The sequence below is a fragment of the Globicephala melas genome, chromosome 1 (genome assembly GCF_963455315.2).
Source record: "Globicephala melas chromosome 1, mGloMel1.2, whole genome shotgun sequence".
NCBI lineage: Eukaryota > Metazoa > Chordata > Mammalia > Artiodactyla > Delphinidae > Globicephala > Globicephala melas.
Window position 1 is genome coordinate 149,259,096 of NC_083314.1, and position 17,011 is coordinate 149,276,106.

General features: G+C 56.1%; 1 protein-coding gene across 2 annotated transcripts; it reads left to right on the plus strand.

Annotated features, from left to right (window-relative positions):
• Positions 1-586: 586 nt before the first annotated feature.
• PDZK1IP1 (PDZK1 interacting protein 1) lies at positions 587-15,113 on the plus strand. Of its 2 annotated transcripts, XM_030870058.3 has the most exons (6): positions 587-740; positions 9,425-9,487; positions 9,692-9,867; positions 12,244-12,352; positions 14,078-14,173; positions 14,800-15,113. In XM_030870058.3, the coding sequence occupies exons 3-6, from the start codon at positions 9,801-9,803 to the stop codon at positions 14,870-14,872; spliced, it is 345 nt and encodes a 114-aa protein (XP_030725918.1). In that variant the 5' UTR covers positions 587-740; positions 9,425-9,487; positions 9,692-9,800; the 3' UTR covers positions 14,873-15,113. The 2 variants fall into 2 exon arrangements, with proteins under 2 accessions (XP_030725918.1, XP_060144141.1); XM_060288158.2 differs by lacking the exon at positions 9,425-9,487.
• Positions 15,114-17,011: the final 1,898 nt, after the last annotated feature.

Here is a 17,011-nt window from a genome sequence, read left to right on the forward strand (position 1 = left end):
ATCTGGAAGGAACAGGAAGAGAGGGACTTCCCTGGTGGTGCAGTGGTTAAACTGCAAGCTCCCAATGCAGGGGGCCTGGGTTTGATCCCTGGTCAGGGAACTAGATCCCACATGCATGCCGCAACTAAGAGTTTTCATGCCACAACTAAGGAGCCCTCCTGCCACAAATAAGACGCGGTGCAACCAAATTAAATAAATTTAAAAAATATTTAAAAAAAAACCCAAACAAACACAAACTCAGCCCAGGTCACCAATGAATGTTTTCATGTATTTCCTCCCTTAAACCACATCCCCCCCCAAAAAAAACCCCATGTTTTTCTTTTCCCAACTGTGAAATTGCAATTGCATTTGTTTAACTTTTGCGTGCAGCCTTTGAAAGTTATTTTCATATTGAAGGTCAAAGTCTGACCTTTCAGATAAAAGCTCCAAGCGTGAAGTGGCCCGATGGTTTGGGTGTGGTTCCTTCTAGACCGAGTTAGAGGTGGTGAATATGTGGCCAGCAGAACGTACCCCTCTCCACCCTGCTGGTGCTTCCGTTCTGAAAAAGGAGCGGCTTGGGACAGGGCAGTACAGCTCAAACACTTGACGCCTTGTTCAGATCTGGGAGCTCCTAACATTGATCAAGTATCTAAAGCTACAAGGTATTCAGATGCATTACCCTCCAACCAATCTGGTGCAGCACTGCTGGGAGACGAAGGCTCAGAGAAACGAAGAGACTTGTTCAGATCACACAACTACAGGTGGGTGATAGCCTTGACCCTCAGCTCACACCTCCTGGTCCCCAGGGACTAGGCATTGAGTCTATTCATCCCTCCCCTGCCCCTTGCTGTGCTCTACCTCCCCCCTGCAAGCTCACAGCTCCTGCTTGCACACCTCTAGTGATGGGGAGCTGAGCACCTTTCAGAGTCATCTCTGCTATCACTAGACAGCTCTGTTAGACAAGCCTTCCTCTCGCTGAACCAAACCCAGCCTCTGTGTGACTCCTCTCATCACCCCCAGCTCGGCGCTCAGAGGGCACAGAGCACAGTTTCGCTCTGATCTGGAGACAGAACCCTCTGAGACGGCTCCTTTTCAGGCTGAAAGCTCAGCTTCTCCAAATATTTCATAGACCAATGGCAAAATTAGTAACAAGGGAAGAAAACAGTTTTAGTTAGGATGACATAAAATCAGTTCCATGACTCCAAAGGCCCTGAAATGTGAGGCAGGCCTGATGCTTGTAGATCGTAAGGAAATAAAGCCCGTATGTGCGGCTTATCTTCCCTTCAGTTCAGATGGAGACCCACGCTCCACCCATTTAAGTAGGGCATTTCTTTCTTTTTTTAAAATTAATTAATTAATTAGTTTGTTTAATAGATCTTTATTGGAGTATAATTGCTTCACAATACCGTTTTAGTTTCTGTTGCACAACAAAGCGAATCAGCCATGTGCATACACACGTCCCCATATTAACTAGGGCATTTCTTAAGGCTGGGGCCCAGCCTGATGTCTCATCCTTCCCTATCATGGCCATATCATCTCTGCCTAAGGCCTCAGCCACCACTCATGCGCTGCTAAATTCTAAACCTCTAATTCCAGCTCAGATCTCTCTCAGGAACGCCAGACTGACACCCCTAGCTGCATCCTGAGATGTCCCCCAGGCCCTGCGAACTCAGCCTGTCTGCACTAGAAGCCCGGATATGTTTCATTGCTCATTGCTTGTCCTATCCACTAACATGTGGGTTCCCCCAGGGCAGGGCTGCGTAGCTGTAGTGCCTGGAACAGTGCTTGGCACAGAGCAGACACTTTGAGTGTTTTGTTAAATGAAGGAATACATGCTCTCTCCTCACTCCTAAACTGCTGCTCTTCCAGTATTCTCTGGTTTAAAAACCAGCACCAACATCCAAGCATTGTCCAAGGTGGGGACACGGGTGCCGCCTTGACTCTTCTCTTTGGAGGCCCTTCCTCCCTGCATCCATACGGTCACCGCAGCCTGCCAGTTGTACCCCTTCAATTGATCTTTGATCCTCCCACTTTTCTCCACGCACTGCTCTAAGCCTTGCCACACCATCTCTCTCTTGGATTCCCGCCCCCGTACTCTCCTACCCCCATACACAGCCTGCTTACAGCTTCCTGCCTTATCTAACCCATTCTTCAAGCTGTGGTTGGAGAGATCTTGCTGAAATGCAAGACTGCCTATAACCCCATAATGGCTCAGTATCCTCTGTAAGGTAGAGACCAAACCTCTTAACAGGTCCTGCAAGGCCCTCAAGACCCCTTTCCCAACCACCCTCTGCTCTCCGGCCAAGCCCATCCCCCATCAGTTCCTCCTGCTGGGGTTCCTTCCCACAGGCTTTTATCCAGCCTGGAAGGGCTCCTCCCTACCACTGCTCAAGCCCAGCACTTCAGATCTTCTCTCGCTGGGACCCAGGGGAGCCTTACATCACTGCCCCACATCTCCCAAATGTACATCTCCAGCCTGGACCTTGCCTCTTAACTCCAGATGCACGTGCCCGTCTCCAAACCAAACTCACAAATCCTGCCCCTTCTGAGCAAGAATGGCCGGTGTTCCTGAACCTTCCCCATCGCAGCCCAGTGCGCTGAGCAGACTCAAAACCTTGATACCATCCTCTTTCCCTCACATTCCAAGTCATGTCGCTTTACCCTCAAAAGACGCCTAGATTCAGATCGCGTTATCCCCAGCTCATGGCTGCCCTTGACCTAAGCCACTGGAACCTCTTGCCTGGAGTGTTCAGTAGCCTCCTAACCGGCCTCCCTGCTTCTGGTCCTCTTGCTCCCGTGGCCTTTTCTCAACACAGCAGCCAGATCACGTCTTCTGTGCTCAGAGTCCTCGAAGAGCTTCTCGTCTCAGTCTGACTAAAAGCTGAAGTCCTTCTGGCGCCCACAGGGCCCAGAGGAGCGGCCTCTTGCAACCTTTCAACCCTCCTCTCCTGCCCTGTCCCTGCACTCACTTCCCTCAGCCACAAGGACACCTCCCTCCGTACTCCTTCCCAGGGCCTTTGTACATGCTATTTGCTCTCCTTGCCTGCAATCCTCTCCCCTCTGACAGCCGAATACCTTGCTTCCCCACTTTCAGCTCTCCTCAAATGTCACCTCTGGAGGAGCCTTCCCTGAAGTGTCTGTGTAAAGCAGCACACCCTCCCTGCCAGGACCCCATCTTCCTGATCCCATCTGGCCTTTCCCCTACTGCCATGTGACCTATTTTATCTGTTTATTTGTTTGCTTCCTGGCTAACCTCTCTAGAATATAAGCTCTGTGAGGGCAGGGACTTTGTTTTGTTCACGGCTGTATCCCTGGCATCTCGAAGAGTGCCTGGTCCACAGAAGGCATTCAGTAAACATTTGCAGAATGAATGAAGAAGTGAATTTTAGACTTAATACTACCTTTTCTTGATTTCGTAAACTAGAGGGCATACCCATTTATATACTCTTCGCGCCCTTCCATCTCCTGTGAAATATTAGGTGCGACGGTAATTAGATAATAGCATAATGGAAGCTCTACCTTGTTCACTACTGTGTCTCCAGTCCCATGGGAGACAGTACACGTGTGCTGAGTGAATGGATGAAAGTAGCCGATTGCTGTTTGGGAAACTGACCAACAAGTAGGTGCTTCACAGTGGGACTGGGCTAGACATAGGAATGCTTGGGCTTTAGCCCTATCTTGCCTACTATTGATAACTTACAGTGTGACCTCCAGTTAGTGACTATCTCTTTCTGGGTCACAATTTCCCCAGCTGAAAAATGAGGGGCAAGACCACGCTACTCAGGAGGAGCCTTTAGGCCAGGAGAGACCGTGATTCTAGAAACCACACCCACCATGTGGTTCCACTGCTGACCTACAGCCTGGGGCAGGGGAGCAGGGCCGTGCTGGAACCACTGGGCAAAAATTTGGTCTCGGGACCTCTGCTGGCAGGCTGGGCTCTTGGCCCAGGGCCAGCCCTTTAGTTTCTTGGCCCAGTGAGTGGGCAGCAGGAGGTGACTGAGCTTCCCCCACTGGGGGGTCCTGGTCCTAAATCTCACCAGCCCAGTGGGGTCACCTAGGACCCAGGAGTCCAGCCAGTACATTCCTTTCTGCTTTCTGCTCCTTCCAGCCCCCCGGGGCACTGGGGCCCTCTGTGGGCAATCTGACTGTAGCCCCCAGCTCTGAGCCCCAGAAAGCCTCTGTCCAGGAAGTGACAATCTTTCTTCAGGTCTGACCTTGAGATCGTGTGGCTTTGCTTTGAGCAGACCTGCCCCAGGCTCCCTGTGTCAGGACTTCCTAACTCTTTGTGCCATGGAAACCTTGGGCAGTCTATGGACCCCTTCTCAGAGTAATGCTTTTATTTAGTTAGTTTTGAATAGATTTTATTTAGTTAGTTTTGAGATTTTATTTATTTATTTATTTATTTATTTATTTATTTTTGGCTGCGTTGGGTCTTCGTTGCTGTGCACGAGCTTTCTCTAGTTGCGGTGAGCGGAGGTTACACTTCGTTGTGGTGCACGGGCTTCTCATTGCAATGGCTTCTCTTGTGGAGCATGGGCTCTACGTGTGTGGGCTTCAGTAGTTGTGGCATGTGGGCTTCAATAGTTGTGGCTCGCAGGCTCTAGAGCGCAGGCTCAGTAGTTGTGATGCACGGGCTTAGTTGCTCCGCGGCATGTGGGATCTTCCTGGATCAGGGCTCGAACCCGTGTCCCCTGCATTGGCAGGCGGATTCTTTTTCTTTTAATAAATTTATTTATTTAATTTTGGTTGCGTTGGGTCTTTGTTGCTGTACGCGGGCTTTCACTAGCTGTGGCGAGCAGGGGACACTCCTCGTTGCGGTGCGTGGGCCTCTCACTACGGTGGCCTCTCTTGTTGTGCAGCACGGGCTCCAAGCATGTGGGCTCAGTAGTTGTGGCGCTCAGGCTCAGTAGTTGTGGTGCACGAGCCTAGTTGCTCCGTGGCATGTGGGATCCTCCCGGACCAGGGCTCGAACCTGTATCCCCAGCATTGGCAGGCGGAGTCTTAACCACTGTGCCACCACGGAAGTCCCTGGCAGGTGGATTCTTAACCATTGAGCCACCAGGGAAGCCCAGTAATGTTCGTAAATGCATAAAATAAAATGCGTGGCATTGCAAGGAAACCAATTACATTGAAATACAGTTATTAAAATATTAAAAATACAAGTTTGCAATATAGTAACTATATGTTTTTTATGATAAGAACTAGTGGAAGTCTAGTCCCAATGACTGTTATATTTCCATAGTGATGAGCAGAAATAACCCATCCAGATATCTGCAACAATTGCATGGTGACAGGAAAAGGTCACAGAGGGACTGTGGTTTAATGCCTTCATTCCTAATGGCAGAATATGGTGAATTTCACTTAGAGGTTAGTGAGATACAGATGTAATGTTTTTCCCATGCAAGTTCGTGAACCGAGTACTGCCCATGGGCTCTTGTGGAGGGAGTGCTAAGTGAAGTGAGCTGGGGGAACCAAATGCTGAGTCTGAGAGGAGAGAGACTCACCCCTAACCAGCCCACTTCCTCAGAACCTGATTAAAATACAAAAATCTACCATAGTCTTTTAACAGAGTCACAGAATCACAGGCTTCCAGAGACGGAAGGGCCAGAACCCCTTCTGTAGTTGCCCCCACTGGGGGACCTGGTTCCCAACCCTGGCTGGTGCACCTCTAGGGATGGGAACTCATGCTCATCCCGGGCTGGCCAGGTCCAGCTTCTCTGCACAGCCGTGACCCTGTCTCCTCTCACCCAGAGATGAAGCAGATCCCTGCTCTGTGCCCACAGCTAGAGGACAGAGAAAGATAAGATCCTGACTAGAGCTAAAATACCTTACTCATTCAACAGTCATTCTCTGAGCTGCTCTCCGCGAGGCCAGAGGTAGGCGCTGGATATACTGAGACTTACATTTGTTGCGTGTGTGCTCAGTACTAGTGTGCTGGGGCTGAAACGGACACGATGCCTTCTCTCCAGGGAGACAGAGACTAAATGAGTAAACACACACATCAACATGTCATTGCAATTTGTGATAACGGCTGTGAAGAGATGAACAGGGGACTCACAGAAGGAGTGACTTCAGATGGGGGAGAAGGGAGATCAAAGAAAGCCCTTTGGAGAAAGTGACACCGAATGCAAGACTTGGAGGAGTGGTTAGAATCCTCCAGGCAAACAGAGGGGAAGAGCAATTGTGGAGGAGGCCCTGATGCAGGAGAGAGCTTGGCTGCTGTTAGGAAGTGACAAGGGCCCTGGGGCCAGATGAAGCTGGAGAGGAGGGTAAGGGCAGGTGGTGGAGTCTTCAAGCCGATGCTAAGAAGACTGCGTATAATCTGAAGAGTAACTGGCAGCCCTGAAGGGGTTTAAGTAGGATCTGTTTGAATAAATAAAACAAGGTCTCCAGGAGCTCTCGGGCTTGCAGCAAAGACATTAGCAAGATGAAATATAAGAATGAATTAAAAAACATTTTACTTCTGTGCTCTAAGCCCCAACGAGAACGTGCCTCCGTGCTTTTCCTCAGGCTGAGCTCTCTGCCTGGATGCCTTCCCCCTAGCTGTCTCTCTGCTAGTTCCAACAATTCAGCTAAACTTTTCCTAGCATCAGCCCCGCCAGGACGCCATCCCTAACAATTTAGCTGTAGTGCTTCCCTAGAGCATAGCCCTGAGCATGCCAGGTGCGCTGTTCACAGCATCACTGACTGTTTAATTGTCAGCGTCCACCCTCCCTTCCTTCAAACTACCCCTGGAAGGGGTCGGAAGTGGGGCGCTGGAGAGAGGAAGTTGCAGAACCTTCAGCGGCAAACTGGCTCCCCTCCATCCCCTCCCCAACTAGTCTGGGATAGGGGCTAGACTCTGCCACCTGCTGGCAACAAGTGGAATGGCAGGCTGGATGGGGCGCGGAGAAAGGGGACCCCTAGAAGCAGTGAGGCCCACTTTGGCTTTTCTGAAGGGTAATCACACAAGACCTAGCTGTGTGGAGGGCATAAGGGGGCCTGATGACACGGAGTGGCAGAGCTGGGCTGGGAACAGGAGGGAGGAACTGAGCGTTGATGGAACAGTGGCTCAGCGATGAGGACACGGGGTCCAGCCCCGTGGGGCGGCTGAGGCCTGAGTCCAGATCTTGGACCCAAGCCAGACCAGCAGGGGCTCCAACCTGTTACCATGGGGACCCAGGGCTGTGTCCATATAGCTGGGGAGATGACCCCCCCTCCCCTCAGCTGGATGAGGACCCCTAGAGAGAAGGGACCAGCCTCAAAGCCAAGTGTCCACCCACACCCCCCTTTTCCGGAACAACTTGTTTTGCTCTAAAGCTTGGGACTTTGACCTGGGAGGTGTGTTTTCCTCCTCTTGGTCACCTGATGTCCTTCCTGCTCACCCCCCTCCCGCAGGGTCCCCAAGCATGGCCCAGGGAGTTCTTATCCTTCCCTGGGTTCTATAGGGAAGGGGGGTGCTTGGATGAGAGAGGCAGGCGCTGGGACTTGGGGACTGATGGGAGAGGCTGGGCTGCTCTGGGGGGGCACTGGCTGGATGGGGGTCCCTGCCTGTCATCTCTTCTTGGATCTCACCTTCCACACTTTCTGGGACACCCACTCTCTTGGAGTTTCCCCTCCTGCTACATCCTGACTCCTCTTCCTCTGAAAGACCCTATGCGTTCGACTGCGTCTGGGTCTTTCACTGCTTCCCTCCTTGCCCTGGCTCTCTCCTTGCTGCGTGCGCATGCACACACCCACACAGACACACCCCGGGGAGACCACGTGCTCCCGTGCCTCAGCTACGAACGCCATGCCGAAGGCGGCTCCCAAAACGCGCCTCTCTCCTCCAGACCTAGGGATCCCACTGCCTTCTTGTGCTTCCCTCTGGAGCATCCACAAGCACAGTACATCCGAACCTGCAGCTCGGCATCCCGCCCTACCTCCTGAAACTTGGTCTGGCCCCTTCGGAGGCACCACCAAGCCTGAAACTGGGAATGACCCTCAGCTCCCTCCGTCCCTCACTCCCCACACCCAGCTGTCAGTGTTCTAGTGACCGTGTCCCGTCCATTTAATCCTCCTAAATATGGCTCAAGCCCATCCCCTCTGCCCTGCCCTGCTGCAGCCCGCGTCTCCAGCTGTTACAGCAGCTTCCCCATGACCTCCCTTTCTCCCGTCTTTGTGCTCCCCTTTCATTCTCCACGCTGTCCAGAGGTGTTTTCTTGAATGCAAATCTGACCCTGTGACTCCCCTGCTTAGAAGAAGGCGTCAGTGGTTGTTTGTTACATTCAACCCAGTTCCCTGCATTCTAATCGGTGATTCCCTGGCTGTTCATTAACACACAGGGTGCCTACTCTGGCCAAACTTTGTGCCGTTAACACTCTGAGGACACCCAGTTGGGGTAGGACAGACAACAACTGTCTAGGTATAGGAGGCGTCACTCACCTCCAAGCCACGTTCCCCTACGTCATCTTGAGACCCCGTCATTGCATGGCTGTGTGTACCACCCATGGTAGTGGGCACACACACACACACAGGAAGCAGGGACGAGGCATGATGTCTGGGTGCTACCACTGGCAGGAGAAAGGGCTGCCCAGGAGGTCTTGTGAGCAGCCGTCTGGTGGCTTCTGGGCAGGGACGCTGTGGAGGGGCTTCCAGCTCACGCCCTGGCTTCTGGGGACCCTCCATCTCTGAGACTTTGCCCCAGTCTTCTGCCTCCTTCTTTCTTGACATCTGTGGAGCCAAACTCCAGCATCCCTGGCTTCCTGTACTCCTGGGGTAGGGGAGGGGGTGGGGAGAAAGGAAACCCAGTATGGCCCTTGGCCCCGGGGCCTCGACAGGTACTTGGGTCATTCTCAGTTCCTGAGCTGGAGGGTCTCATGGGCTCCATGGGATCTTAGGAGTTGAGGGCCCAGGGGTTCAGGGCCCCAGACTTGGACCTTCCACCTGGGGTGTCCTTCTTTCGCCCTCTAGAGCAGGGCTGTGTTCACTTACTTCTCTCCCTGTGATGGGTGGAGAGGGATCAGAAGGTGTGTGCAGAGGCCTCTGACCGAGCCCAGATCCTGTCCCAGCTTCCAGGGACCACCTCTGGGGCCAGGAGGAGGAGCTGAACTGGGTCAGGTCAGCTGGGCTGGGTGGGGAAGGCTGGGACTGGGACCCTCAGGCCCTCTGTTGTGATCCCCATGGGAGAGGCCGCATTTAGAGAGTTGCTGAGCTGGGCAGGGAGTGCAGGGACAGAAGCCAGGGCTGTGCCCCAGGACTGGGGCCCCGGGGTCTGGGTTGGCTGACTGGGGACAGGTGAGGGGAAGAACAGGAAATAGGCCAGGCTCTCGGGGAGCGGGAGCTTTGACCTTTCCCTAGCCTCCGGGATTTTCCCCGTGTCCCCGGGCCAGCCAGCAAATTAATTAATCCCACCTTCAGCCTTCCCAGAGGCCCCACCCACTGGGCTCATTCAAGGCAGGAGAAGAATGTGTCACTCTATCCCCAGAGCCCAGCCCCGCTGCCAGGAAGGGGAGCTGACGCAAGACTCCAGGAGGCCTGAGGCCTGGAGGTGAGGCCCCGATTCTCCCCACGTCTCCCAGGACCTCAGACCCATGGTCTCTAGAAGATGACCCCGAAAGCCAGCCTGAGTGGGCTGGGCTCCAGCCAGGGGAGGCCAGGCCTGGCACATTACCATGGGAGGGAGGGCAGGTTCGCTCCACCTTCCCGCCTCCGTCCTCCCTCTCCTCCTTCCTTACTAGCACCTCTCCTCCAGGGTCAGACGGAGACCAGGCTGATCTCAGCAGACACCGACAGGCCCCAGGGCAGCTCCAGGAGCCCAGATTCCAGCGGCTGGAGAGAAGGCCTGGGAGCTGCCTGCAGCCATGTCAGCCCTCGGCCTGGTCATCCTGGGCCTGCTCACGGCAGTGCCACCCGCCAGCGGTCAGCAAGGTAGCACAGGCCTGGGCCAGCCTGGGGTGGGGATAGGGGCTGCAGTACTGGGTGCTGGGAGCCCCGGGGTGGAAGGGGTGGCCTTCTGGCCCGTCTCATCACCCTTGGCACCTACGCTTTGGAGGGGGAGCAGGGACGGGCTTAGCCAGAGGAACCTCCAAAGGAGACACAGGCTTCTGTCTGTGACTTGTTTCCCACGAGTGAGAAATGGGGGCAGCAGGGGAAATATTGGATCTAGGGTCTAGGGTCGGGGAGGGGAGTTGAGACCCACGTTCCAGGAGCAGGAATTGCCCTAGAGGTGGCTGGTTGCTGAGGACAGAGCGTCGGGGGCTATAAGGGGGGTGGGAATAGTGTGTGAGCCACTCTCAACGGCAGGATTGTTTCAGGGGTGGGCAGTGCTGTCAGGCATTTGCCCATGGCTTTGGCCTAAGTTGTTTCCGCTTCCTACCCAGAAGACAAGTGTCCCAGTGTGGCCCCCACCATGTGCCTGAGCTCTTTGTCCAGCTCTGCCTCTGTCTTGCTGTGTGGCCTTGAGCAAATCACTGTCCCTCTCTGAGACTCAGTTTTCTCATCCATAAAATGAGGACAATAAACCTGCCCCACCCACCTCCCAGGGCAGCTTCCACTCAGGGGTGGGGAAGGGCTTCACATTGGTAAAGCACCACACCCACCAGCCGGTGTCAGCCCTGAGCTGTGGGCAGTCTGCCGGTGGGATTTGGGTCCAGGGCGGGTTGGCAGAGATGCTCCCAATGCCCCCCTCCTTTGCAGATGCCCTGAGCTCTCACGCATGTCTGCTTCAACTCTGTCTCTCAGGTCTTAGAAGCCCTCTGTGGGAATCGAAGATCAGAGGGGTGGAGTAACTTGTGTGGGTCACACAGCAGAGCGAGAAGGGACAGGGCTCAGTTCACCTCTCTCCTGCCCCAGGCTCTGCCCCTTATGCTATATGCTCATCCCAGAGCCACCTGGAAGGAGGAGCAGTGTCCCTGGTCTGGAAGGAATTGGCTGCAGGGTCTGGAAGAAGCAAGGACAAGCCTCCCAGGGCTTAAGCCCTAACTCCCAGTCCTTGAGTAACCACTGACCTGAGGAGACAATGGGTCTGAACTATTGTTTTTTGGGGAAACAAGTATGGGCAAGTATGGAACTTACAGTAAGCATACTGCGTATCTTTTGTTATCCAAGGAGATAAGCAAGGGCTGACCTGGCCGCAGGACAGAGTTCCTAGAGCCCTCCCTCCTTCCCAACACCTGCCAGGCTCAGAGAGCGCTTGGAGAAGAGGCAGGGCCTCCCTGCAGCAGGAGAGCTTTCGGGTAGACTCAAGGAAGGACTTCTGAGCAGGAGTGAGGCAGAAGGAGATTTTTGCTGTTCAGCCTGGGCCCCTCAAGACACAGGATGGCACTAGGGAGGCAGGTGTTTTGGCCTGGAGGCAGGATTCTTCAAAAGTCTCCTTTTGGCCTCTCTCCCCTCCTGAGACCTCTAACTGCTACTGTGTGTCTGTCCTCTGCGGGGCCGGGCCCCCTCGGGCTCACAGAGCACAGTGATGTCCGGGGAGAGGAGAGCCCTTTGGGGCTGCCAGTGGCTGAGGGCAGAGACTTCTGGGAAACCTGAGGGTTAGAGGTGGTGGCACGGGGCAAGGGGCAAAGGCAGAGAAGGTACCTGGAAGGGGTCTCAAATTGGTCTCTGGCCCAGTCAGTCCCTGGGGTGCCGAGCCAGAGAAGACAAAAGGGGCTCAGGCTTGAAGCTCCCCTCCCGGCCCCCAAGACCCAGAGGAGAGCTTGCCCCTCTGTCTTGACTTTCCAAAGACGTTCTGTCCCACCCCTTTCTCTGGGCACTCCTGGCACCCCAGCCCCGTCCGCCTGCACTCCCACGCCTACCCAACCCCACAGAAACCTCTGTTACAAAACAGGATCTTCCAGATGCCAGCCTAGTCCTATTAGCTCTGGGCTGCCTCAGCCTGGGAGCCGGGGAGGAGGGGAGCCACCCTCACTGGAAAGGCCAAGGCTGTCTGTTCAGGGGGCTGCCCTTTGGTCCCTGGGGCCTAGGCACTCCCCCGGGGGCCCTGCACTGACCCACTGCAGCGGGGGAGGGGTGGGGGGTGAGGGGACGCTCTGGGCTGCCTGGACCTCAGATGCTGCTCTCTCAGGCTTGTTCCCTCCTCAGCTCCTTTCCTTCTTCCCAATCCTGTCTTCTTCCAAACCACGGTCCCTTTTATAAGCCCAGGGGTCAGAGGGGTCCTCGTTCCCCAGAAGGTCTCCACTGGTCCCAGCAGCAGGCTGGTAGCCTCTAAGCAGCCGTGGGGGGCGTGAGGCCCCACCTGCACTGGCAGCCCCCCTGTGCCCAGCCCGCTGCAGCACCCGCCCCCCACTCCTCCCTTTCCAGGCCTGGGGAACCTGCAGCCCTGGATGCAGGGCCTGATTGCCGTGGCTGTGTTCCTGGTCCTCGTTGCAATCGCCTTTGCCGTCAACCACTTCTGGTGCCAGGAAGAACAGTGAGTGCTGTGCGGGGGCCCTGGGAGCTGCACCGGCGCGAGCCGGGAGGTCCCAGGACCACGGCCACTGCTCTGGTAGCAGTGAGAAGGGCCGCAGAAACCCTGAGCCCATTCCTCTCACTGTGTGGAAGGGGCACTGAGGCCCCAGGTCTCAGGGACCAGAGCTGAGGCCTGCTGGAGCCCTGCGAGCGCACTTGCTGTGCTTCGGGGAGCCGTCTTCTCTTCTTGGGGTCTCAGTGTTTCTATCTGTATAGTTGGGACAGTGGCCCATCTGTGATGGACGCTGTGAAAACCCCTGGACAGGAATGTTCTGTCCTTCTTCAGGGTCTGCTGCTGTGTCACATGCAGGGGCTACAGGGGGGCAATGGGATGGACACTACTCTTGTGCTCACAGACTCCCAGACCAGAAGGGAAGGCAAACATGGAAGGGGTGATCGCAGTGTGAGTGCTGACGCTAAAGGAGCAGGCAGAATGCAGTGTGGGCCTGAGCCGGGAGGTCAGAGAAGGCTTCCTACTGTGTGTTTATCCTGAAGCCCAGGCAGGAGCTGAGTGGGGTGGGAGAGCACTGCCATTGAGGGAAGAGTCACTGGGGGTCCTGAGTTCGGAGCAGAGCACAAAGGTAGAAGGGGTTGGGCTGAAATCCAGCTCACTCCGCACCTGCTGACTCTGGGGCGAGGCTGCATCTGCCCCCAGCTCTCACACCGGCAACCTGGTGCCTGGGTACCAGCAGCAGTGTAGGACCCGCTGAGGGAACAGAAGGAGCTCATGGATGGAGAGGCCCGAGATAGACTGCTGAGGTCGGCAGGGCCCAGGCCAAGCAGACCCTTGGGCACCAAAGCCCCGAACTTTGGGCTCTATCCTTAGTGCAGTAGGAATCCAGTGCAAGTTTGTAAGCCAGTCTTGGGATGAGATGTGGCCGGAATGGAATCACTGGCTGCCCCGTGGCGGATGCTTTGGGCCAGTCTGCAGGCGAGGTGAGCAACGAGGGTGAGGTCAGGGGAGAGTCTGAGCTGTGGAGGCGGCAGAGCAGATGGAGAGAGAGTACAGGTCTAAGAGCTTTCTAGGAGGGGGTGGGGACACTGAGAACAGGAGGGAGGAAGGACAGGGATTACGTCCAGGCTTCTGATGGGACCACCCACTGAGACACAGAGCACAAGAGGCAGATCTGGGGCAGGTTGGGACATATTAAGTCTGAGGTGCCCATGGGATGTCCGAGGAAAGATGAGCAGTGGTTAGGGTCCCTGTGACCCTCATAAGAGTGGTGTCTGGGGAGCTGGGGACAGAGGACACACTCGAGTAAGAGGCGAGGAGATTTTTGTCGGAAATATTGCTTTTCTCCACTGGCCCCAGCTCTGCCGTCAGTGACCGCTCCTACCGCCTAGGAGAACCTTCCGGAAATCTAGGGCAGACACTGAGTCCTGCTGGGTCTGCCCTGGAGCTGAGCTGAGGCCAGAGGAGAACAGCAGAGGGAGGCCAGGAGGTGGCCGGTGCAAGGCCTGGGGTGCATCTTTGGTAGATCTCAGGCTGGGACCTGAGGGCCCCACGGTGGAGCAGGGAGAAAGGCGTGCGGCCCCACGGCCAGAATCAGGCTGTTGACAGGGCCCTGCTGGAGAGAGGAGCTTCTGCCTTAGGGCCTATAGAACAGGGCCTGACTGGACTAGAGGGAGGAGGGGGGACCGAGGGAGAGGGGACCCAGAGAGCCCTGATGGTGAGCTCTTTCCCCAGGGAGCCTGTGAACATGGTCATGACCGTCGGAAACAAAGCAGATGGGATCCTGGTAGGAACGGACGGCAAGTACTCCTCGATTGAGGCCAGTTTCAGGTGAGGTGCTGGTATAGGGCTGGCCACCCTGTGCTCCAGGGTCCCCTGGGGACCTCAGGACCAGGGGCTTCTGAAGGGGAGAGGGCTCAGAGGATGGGGGCTCATATGGGGAAGGGCTCAGTGAAGAGAGGGGGTTCCGTGTGGGGAGATGGTGAGCGATGGGGGCTTTGAGAGCATGCAGGGCTCCATGGGGACATGCAGCCTCAGTTTGGGAAGAGGGTTCAGTAAGGAGATGGGGACTTGGTGGGGGGAGGGCCTCAGGGGGTGGATTGGGACTCATAGGGGTGCAGTGGGGAAAAGAGGCTCAGCGCGGGAAGGGGACTCTGAAGGGATGAGTTGGGGTACTCAGTGTGTGGGGGAAGGATCTGTAGGGGAGGGAGCTCAGTGGGGAGGTGGGTTCAATGGGGGCCCAGTGGGGGAAGGGCTAGGTGGAAGAGAGAGAAGGGGTTCAGGGGTGGTGGTGAGAGGCCTCAGGTCTCAGGTGCAGAAGACCAGATGTGGTCAGGGGAACCCCCTTCTGGGGCTCAGACATTTATTCTGGAAGACACTGCCCTCACAAATGCAGGATGGGTCAGGGAGAAGGGGATGGGACAGGAGGAGCAATGACCCCTGTCATCCTCTTTCAGGTCCAGTGAGCACGAGAATGCCTATGAGAACAACCTGGAGGAGGAGGGCAAGGTCCGCAGCACCCCAATGTGACCCCTGCTTCCTTGTGCCCGATGTCCAGGCCCCTCCTTCTCTGTACAGGAATCTGCAGTAAGGGGCTGACTCCTCCAGCTCTCACACCTGCCCCACCCTCCAGCCAAGCTCGGAGCTCAGACTATGTCCACGTTGGGGCTCAGCCGTGGCTTTGGGGTCCTCGGGGGCCTCCCACTCAATTCAGTTCAGAAGACCCTTCTGAAAAGGACAATCAACTCAGCACCTCCCATCCTGCCTCACGTCTCCCTCCCTCCAACCGTGGAAATGGCTCTCATTTCTGTGAAATAAAGACGTTTTGTACTTCTGTGTCTGAGGCTCCCAGGGCTCAGAAATAGCTCTTCAGGCTACCAGTGAGGCCTGATCTTGCTTTCTGGAATCATCTTCCAAAGCCTCTGTCATGGTGATTCTGGAGGATTTCCCAGGAAGCCCTCTCTGGGAGAACACCTGGGGCCAGGGAGCACACCCCTTACTCCAGGCAGAGACCCTCCTACAAGTGCCCCCTCTCTTGACCTGCCTTTCACAACCACAATTCTGGGCGATTCTGGGGTCTTCATGCAGCACCAACATCCTGACCCCCTGTCTCCATGCTGCCGGGCACTGAAGTGGGCTCGCTCATCTCCCGTCCATCCAGCTCTGTCCTCCTGCCCGTAGCCCTTCTGGGCTGGGCTTTGGGCATAGGAAGCCCCAGGAAAGAGTCTTGGGCTAGGACTCAGGAAGCCCAGATTGCAGTCTGCGGTCCTCTGCTGACTTGCTGTGTGACTTTGGAGAGTCACTGTCCCCTCTGAGCTCTGCTAACCCTCTGTGGAGGATTTGGCCAGTCCCACCACAGAGCTCGAGTAGAATCATCCTCCTTAATGCCACTGACTCCCAGTCCTGGGGGGGCCGGGGCCAAGTAACTGGGCCCCCGGGGGAATGAAGCAGGAGGGAGAGGACACGGGAGGCTTGACTCAGCCGGGCTGGCTGACCGTGGAGGACCCTCACCTCTGTGACTGTCATTCTTATGGGAACAGCCTCTGTCTCTCTGTCTGGGGTGACAACTGGAGGCTGGCTTCCCCAGGAGCACTCCCAGATCCAGAGGAGAGGGGCTGGAAGGCAGGAGGCAGCCCACCTTGTCCCAACGGTCTCCCTCTGTCGCCTGTTCCAACCTGTCACAGCCCCTCGTTTCTCCGTTAGAGCTGCTCCTCTGCTGTTCCAGGGTTTCACCCAAATATCCCTGGGGAGACCCATCTGAAATCCGAATTATCCTTCTCACCTCACTGGGGTCTAGTTTGCAGCCTGCAGCAGAGGGAAGATCCCCGAGCAGAGGGCTGGCTGGGTCTTTGCCCTGCTGTGTGACTTGCTTCCCCTCTCTGGGCTTCAGCTCAGTGAATTGTGGCTGGAGCTCTTGTGATTCCCACTCTAGGCTTGTGTGCACATGGCTGGATGCCTTTTCACCCATCTCTGCCAGTTGAAACTGCATATTCCTTTTCCTTGGCCCTGCGTGGGTTCCTCTTCCTCTAGGAAGTCTTCCTTGGTTAGACCAGAGGGCGGAGTCAGCTGACCAGCCTTTGGCTGCCTTGGATCTGATCCTCCTGGAAGGAAGCTACATCCCCTCCCACCTCTGCCCCCTGCTGTCCCAGGGGGGTTCCAGTCTGACCCCTCACTGGACTGCCAGGGCCTGAAGACAGAGATACCATCCCTCTGTTTTCCCTCCAGCCCCTGACACTCGTGAGGTTTCACCAGCAGGAGCTGTGGCACCTGCTGTCCTGCCCTGGCGCTGGGGGTGGGGGAGCGGGGAGCTGGGGTCGGGTCGGGGAGGCAGAATCCCCAGCAGGCTGCCTGGGCCTCTCCAGGACCCTCCTCAGCCCCTCCCCACGGGCAGGACCAGGATGGTGGGAACTCCATCCTGGGGGCCTTGCCGTGCCGGGCTCGCACTGACCTTCCCTCCAGCCCCATGTTCCTGCCCTGACAGGGGGCAGGGGGCATGGAGCTGCCGACTCCAGAGCTGCCCGAGCCCCCAGTCCTTATCGCCAGTTCCCACCTGCCAGCCTGGCCAGAGGAGGGAGGGAAAGGTGGCTGGGCCCGGGCCAGGGCGGTGCTTAATGACCCTCCGGGGGCCTAATCGCAGACTGGCAGCCGCGGAGTGGCTCGGGCTGGCTC

Excerpts from the sequence above, each read along its gene's own strand:
- PDZK1IP1 (XM_030870058.3), top strand. The coding sequence starts at position 9,801 with ATGTCAGCCCTCGGCCTGGTCATCCTGGGCCTGCTCACGGCAGTGCCA. Across the intron at positions 9,868-12,243 it reads ACCCGCCAGCGGTCAGCAAG|GCCTGGGGAACCTGCAGCCC; the intron begins GTAGCACAGGCC and ends CTCCCTTTCCAG. Across the intron at positions 12,353-14,077 it reads TTCTGGTGCCAGGAAGAACA|GGAGCCTGTGAACATGGTCA; the intron begins GTGAGTGCTGTG and ends CTCTTTCCCCAG.